At 32.5% G+C, this 6,945-nt stretch overlaps 1 protein-coding gene across 2 annotated transcripts; it reads left to right on the forward strand.

Annotated features, from left to right (window-relative positions):
• Positions 1 to 1,709: 1,709 nt before the first annotated feature.
• LOC124833177 (WUSCHEL-related homeobox 9) lies at positions 1,710 to 4,834 on the forward strand. Of its 2 annotated transcripts, XM_088115334.1 has the most exons (5): positions 1,710 to 1,986; positions 2,165 to 2,530; positions 2,809 to 3,654; positions 4,242 to 4,441; positions 4,553 to 4,834. In XM_088115334.1, the coding sequence occupies exons 2-5, from the start codon at positions 2,401 to 2,403 to the stop codon at positions 4,556 to 4,558; spliced, it is 1,182 nt and encodes a 393-aa protein (XP_087971460.1). In that variant the 5' UTR covers positions 1,710 to 1,986; positions 2,165 to 2,400; the 3' UTR covers positions 4,559 to 4,834. The 2 variants fall into 2 exon arrangements, with proteins under 2 accessions (XP_087971460.1, XP_047163537.1); XM_047307581.2 differs by lacking the exon at positions 1,710 to 1,986 and having other exon boundaries at positions 2,094 to 2,530.
• Positions 4,835 to 6,945: the final 2,111 nt, after the last annotated feature.

Genomic DNA, 6,945 nt, shown 5'->3' on the forward strand with positions numbered 1-6,945 from the left:
TTCTGCTTCACATTTACTTATTTTCTTGTTGCTTTGCTTCTCGACGACCATGTTATCTTAGAATCTAACAAATTAAATGTGTTTATTTTCGAATATTCTTACTATATATTTTGAATTTGGACAAACCAATATGAAATCTGGACATTTTTTCTAGTCTACGTCATATCACATCTGTCACGTGTTCTCTCTCCTTTTGGTTGTGTTTGGTCCTGATATGTTCACTCCAGTGGATATGTTTTTATTTATACAGCATATTTCATGAGTTACTTTTCTTTACTTGTATGAAAAAATGGACAGTGCAAATTTGAATAGGATTAATTAGAAAACAGTGACTCAAAAACTGCAATGAAATTTTGGATACTTGTATATGTTGTTGGGAAAGTATTGGTAGATTTTATGAGTAGACTGTTTAAGATGAGGACGTATATGAGAAGACAGTGATAATTGGATAACAGGAAATGCATTACTGTTGCTAAACTATCAGAAAGCACTGAACCCCTGATATAGTTTTGCGTATTGAAAGCCGTTATTGTAGAATTGTGAATGGTCTTGTCTAGACCGGATGAGTGAAGTAATTTAATTATTTCTTTACAAATGTTTTCATACATTAATTTTATTATCTTTGTTTATAAACCTGTTTTAATATGTCAATTTGTTCTCTCACACTCGTGTAAGTTTAATCGATTTGTTTTTTTTTAATTTATAATATCAAGTCATAGATTTTACTTATTTTTCTAGACATTTTATAAGTTTTAGATCCATTCAGTTTGGATGTGTCTTTCAATTTTGGTTTTATTAATTATATCTTGAACAAGGTTTCTGATATCTTGTTAAAAACGGACCACCTCAAATTCAATCTTAAATGGCTGATTAGTTTTATAAACGAAATGAATTATGTCTGATACATATATCAGAAACGAGTTTATTATAATACCTTCCTTTTCTAATTAAATGGAATTATCTCTTGTTCTTATATTTCAAACTTATTCTTATTTAAAAAAGAGGGGTATGTATAAGATTCTTTCTCCAAAATTTTCAAGTCATTGTTCATTTTTGTTCCTCCTAAATCAAGAACTAGACTTTCTGAAATTTAGTTCCGAAAGTGTTTGTTTTTAAATTAAATTTGAAAGAAAATTCAGAAATAGTTCAATTACAAAGTGATTAATCTTCTGTAGAATAGAATCAATATTTTAGAAACTAAATTTATAAAAGTTAAAAGTCACTTCTGGATATTTATTTTTTTCAGAATTAAATAGGAGCAATGAAGAGTATAAAAAAACTCAAAGAGAAATTCTTAATAGTTTGAATTGATAATTAATGTAGTAATTTGTTGGATGAAGTTGGGTTGGATGTTGTTCTGGGTGTGTAATCGAAGAGTTGGAAAAGAATTCATATAATTGAAAAAAAAATGTAAAAATGACGATAAATATGGTCCCTCGAGTCAATCCAAAGCTCTTGATCCATTGTTTGGCAAGAATAAGCGTAAAAGGTTGCAATTACTAAGCCACCACCGCTTTCCAATCAAAGAGAAGATGGTATAAGGTTCTTGACTTTGAAACAGCGAATTTATTTCCACAACAACCTCTTCCATTAGAATAATCCAACACTTATTTCTTCCCCCAGTCATTATTAATACACTGCTAGCACTCCCAAGTCACCAACACTCTCCTTTCCTTTCCCCCAAAGAAATGTGGTAAAAGAAAGAGACAAAGTGATCAGAAGCCCACCCTTCCCCTTACCCTTCTCTCTCACTCATGAAAGCCCTAGCATTAAGACCCTTTTCCCTGTCATCTCTCAGACAACAAGATTCCTAATTAAGTCCCCAGCATCTATTCCTTTCCATGTTCCATTTGCTTCTCGTCCGGGGGAATTTCCTTGTACTTTAAAGAACCTCCACACTCACTAAACCCTTTTTTTCTTCACACTATTAATGCAAAAGTTCTTTCTATGCAAAAGCTACCTATATAGCAGGGGATGGGATACATGGTACTCGTCATTCCCTTTTATTTATTTCCCTTTCCTTTCTAGTTCATCTTTCTCACACCCGATTCCTCTTTCCCTTTCCTCCTTTTTTATATATTTTCTTTAATACCCTTTTTTCTTTCATTTTATTGTGTTAACTTCCGATATATGTGAATAATTTTGTACCTTTTCTTTGTACTAGATCCCAACCTCTTATATTAACATTATCATAACATCGGTGAGATGCACAGTTACACACAGGCTAGGGTAGGTGAAGACCCTATATAAGAAGCCACGTTGTGTTGGCCCTTTGAGTTCAGTTCAGACCCAAAAGCAACACCAACAAAAACTACTGCTGCCTCTGGATTTTTTTTTCTCTTCTTGTTGGCCGTTTTTCATATCTAATAACTTTCACTTCAGTATTTTTCCACCATCATCATGGCTTCTTCTAACAGACACTGGCCGAGCATGTTCAAGTCTAAGCCCTGCAACCCTCACCACCAATGGCAGCATGACATCAACTCCTCCCTCATCTCAACTGGTTGCCACAGAAGCCCTTACACTTCAGGTTTGCCACACTTTCAAAACCCTTTCCCATTCTGAACCCAAAGTTCAATCACTTTACCTATCATAATACCCTCTTACGTTACAACATTTACAACCCAGAAATATATGTATCATGCACTTCGCTTTTACTTCCAAGTTGATTTTCATATTCTTTATATACATAAAATATTGGTAGATATCATGATTTACATTGTTATTTAATTTTATGTGTAAATTTCTTAACATTATGTGTTTTATTTTCCCTATTCTTTTTGTTTGTTTCTTTCTTTACCACTACAGGTACGGGTTGTGAAGAGAGAAGTCCGGAGCCAAAGCCAAGGTGGAATCCAAAACCTGAGCAAATTCGGATTCTGGAAGCTATATTCAACTCAGGAATGGTGAATCCTCCTAGGGATGAAATAAGAAAGATAAGGGCACAGTTACAAGAGTATGGCCAAGTGGGTGATGCAAACGTATTCTATTGGTTTCAGAACCGCAAATCAAGGAGCAAACACAAGCTTCGCCATCTCCAAAACACGAAAAACCAGAACCTTGAAGCTCAACAAAACCCCACATCTCTCCCTCAAATCACTGCACCATCATCCTCGTCTTCCTCATCTGAGAAATCCTCTCCAAAAGAATTAATACCTACCAAGGTATTTTCCATCGGATTCTCTAACGTCACCGATGTGGTACCTAATTCTCCGACTACTTCTGTGAACCAGACCTATTTTCAGACTCACAACGAGTCTTCCATGCTTCCACCCCCACCTGCTGCTGCTGCCGCACAAACTGGGGGTTTCTTCTTCCCAGTGCAACATCATGGGCAGGGAGTACCACCTAGTACGGTGGCATCTCAAGGGTTTTGCTTCTCGGAGCTGTCCAATGTTGTTCAACTTCAGTCACCTCCTCAACACAACGTTGGTCCTTGCACCAGTCTCTTGCTCAGTGAAATCGTAGGCCACGGTGGTGCTGCTTCAAAGAAAGATCTGGAACAAGACAAGAGTCTGAAAATAATGCACCAGCCCTCACTGTTTAATTTCTGTGTCACTCCCACAACAACAGCTCCTACTACTGCCTCAGCTGTACCTCCAATCACTACCTCAACCACCACTGTTCTATCCCCCGTCATTGCTCAAGTTCAAGGTAATTTTATTTAGAATTTTTCATTCTCTTTGGATATATTTCTTTTAATACAGTATGAAAAAATTATTTTTATGTTTTCAAAAATTAGTTTAAAACACGAAAAATTAATGAAAAAAAAAGGTATCAGAAAGAGAACATAACATTACTACAAGTTAGTTCATTATTAAATTTGGTTTGCATTACGATTTGCAGAAATGACTTGAACAATTCATTTTTCCCCATGCCCTGAACCACTGGGTAACAAATATACAGTGTGACATTCTTAATGGAGCTTGGTTGCTTGTTACTTTCAATATATATAAAAGAATAGTTATGGATGACAGGATGAGTAGTGTGTACCACAGGAGTAAGAAGAGTATCTTTTGTAAAATGTTTTATATAAAAGGAGAAAAAAAGAGGAAAATACAGAATAAATGGATTGATAAGATAAAAAAATATATGTAAGTTTTAAAATGATTAGGTTGAAGATGATGGGTAGCATGGATTTTGGGTCACGTGTGCATGGCTTTAATTGGCCTTAGCCTATAGTTGACTTGTGGTAGCTTGTGTTTCGACTTGCACATGAGAGATATCTGTGTGTATCACAGGCATGGGAGATCCAGCTGCTGCGGCGAGATCAACGGTGTTCATTAACGATGTGGCATTCGAGGTAGCGGTGGGTCCTTTCAATGTGCGTGAAGCTTTTGGAGATGATGCTGTGCTCATCCACGCCACTGGTCAACCTGTGCTAACAAACCAATGGGGTGTCACTCTTCATTCACTCCAGCATGGTGCATGTTATTATTTGGTGCGCACATTAGACCTGCTTCTGTTGCAATAACTTTTTCTTCATTTTATGTGATCATAACTTTTTTATTATTATTATTATCATTGACATATATATTTCATCATTATGCAGATATAGGAAGAGAAAGCTAAATGATGATGCATGGGAAAGGTTTTAGATATGGTGTTTTTTCTGTCTGTTTCGATCGTTCTGTCCTTTTTTTCTGTTCTTATCTATCTCTACGTGTGTATTACTATTAGGGTTATTAATAGGGGTTTCTAGACACTGCTTTATGAGTTAAAGTATGGATGTTATGACTTTGTTGACCTGATCATGTGTAACTTTTCTCCTAATTTAGTTTAAAGCAAATCATGGTTAATACCTATATATCATGTTATATTTGGGTTATTGTTATTGATGTGTTTTACTCCTTATGCTATTATTGACAATCAGAAAAAGTTACTGGTGATCCGAAAATGAAGTAAGGAACCGTATGGTTTAATCTGCATAGACGATACAGTTAACTATTAGAATTTGAACAAGTGTTGAGATAGATGGTGATGTTCTGATACGTTTTTGCTTGGGGGTTGCGTGTGAATAATCAAGAAGTTACAATTATTAGTTCATGACGCAGCTTTTTTGGACTAACATGTTACATCTCACGAAAATACAAAACTGGTTTTGTTTGGAATTATCGTTGCCATAGGCATATTTAAGGTCCACGGGCTCTTTCGTTAGTCAAGGAAAACTCACTAATTTTGAAATGGAAGAAAAATGTTTATTTCCAAGTACAGTGGTGTTTTTCCTTGCATTTAACTTTATTCCATAATTGTTTACAACTTGGAACTTTTGAATTTTTTGGTCAAATATTAAATCTTTTATTATAACAAGAATTTCATTTAATTTGGCCAATAAGTTGTAATTTCTTGAAGACTACTTAATTTGAGAGTTTATTTCCTAAATTACAAAATGGCATTTCAGGATTTTGGATTGATATAGTGAGTCGTCTTTTTGTGCTTATCTATTTTGACTTAGAATATTTGGGTAATTGTAGAGAAGAAATAGCAAATGAAATGGATTACAATCTCAAAAAGATTAGCACAACGGTGGAGATTCCAACTGAGAAACTCCAGGGCTAGTTTTTGCTAGAAAGTTAGCACAGAAATTAATTACCTTCCCTTAAAGAATGAACAAAGTCCTAGATTCAGTTTCCTTTCATAAAAATCACGAATGCTCTCGACAGTGGTTTAATGCAAATGAGAACTATGAACAACTGTTAAGTTTGGTAGCCTGACTCTGAAATCGTTCAAGAATTGAGAAAGAAAGATATATACGTCAATAAAATTATATTTTAAATCATTTTGACAATGCTAATCTATTCCAATAATGACACTTTATTAAAATAAAAGAGGTATATATATATATATATATATATATATATTACAAAGTTAATTATTTTTATACTGTTATTTAATTACAATTTTGTTAAGTTTATATTAGTTTTATAAAAATTACTTTTAAAGTCTCGTCAATAATTTTTTTTATTAATTGATAATGGAAATTTGTTTGCCTAATATTAGATTTTTCTTTTTTTCTTTTCATTGAGTCCTACCCTGTCTATGTGTTAGCAGAAGTCTCTTCTTTTCTAAGATTGGGAAATAATGATTTCTTAATTTGAATGTTTTAAACCATGAAGTTGTTTTATCAGTTCTATGATACTTTTTTTCTATGGGAATTCAAGACCGTTGTAGTGTAATTTTAAACAATTTTGGAAATATAATCATATGTCCAATAGTTAAGATAAAAAATATTTTAAAATAGTTTAAAATCCTAAATTAATTAAAGATAAAATCAATTTAGATATAAATCTTATCACACAAATCACAAGTTAAATTAAATTTATAATTTATTTCTTAATATAATATTAAAATAATTTAAAATATATAATTAAATTCATCCACATTAACAAATACTTTCTCTTGCATCGAAACTCATAAAAATCTTTAAAAGATAGAAAAGAAACAGAAACTCGCATGATAAATAAGCAAAACCCGAACTCATAAAGATCTTTTAAAGAAAGAAAAGAAACATAAAGTTTAGTTAATGATTTTTTTCTTTCTCTGGTAATTATGTTAATGTTTGAGAAAAAAATTGATAAAAAATATAAATTCACCAAAAAATATATTAAGAAGTATAGCTTTATTTTTTCTTAAAATCTCTCCAATTATTTAGCGTGCTAAAATATTTATATATCTCAAAAAGTAAATTATCATGTATTTGTTTTTATAAATTTACTTGAGGTACGAAGTTAGGCAAATGTTTAAACTATAGAATACATGTAGAGTTTATGATAAAGAAAGAGCATTAAACATGTAAGTTTATGAGTAGGGGAAAAGTATTTGGAGATACTCGGAGATATTTGTGCCAAGATTCTTTGACACATTTGATATTATTCTTATTTTTTTTTTTCAAAAGTATACAAAAATTTATATTTTTATAACTATTTTATTTTTATACTCAGTATT

The sequence above is a fragment of the Vigna umbellata genome, chromosome 5 (genome assembly GCF_029865625.1).
Source record: "Vigna umbellata cultivar VRB3 chromosome 5, Vumbellata_1.0, whole genome shotgun sequence".
Taxonomy (NCBI): Eukaryota; Viridiplantae; Streptophyta; class Magnoliopsida; order Fabales; family Fabaceae; genus Vigna; species Vigna umbellata.

Excerpts from the sequence above, each read along its gene's own strand:
- LOC124833177 (XM_088115334.1), top strand. The coding sequence starts at position 2,401 with ATGGCTTCTTCTAACAGACACTGGCCGAGCATGTTCAAGTCTAAGCCC. Across the intron at positions 2,531-2,808 it reads CAGAAGCCCTTACACTTCAG|GTACGGGTTGTGAAGAGAGA; the intron begins GTTTGCCACACT and ends TTACCACTACAG. Across the intron at positions 3,655-4,241 it reads CGTCATTGCTCAAGTTCAAG|GCATGGGAGATCCAGCTGCT; the intron begins GTAATTTTATTT and ends TGTGTATCACAG.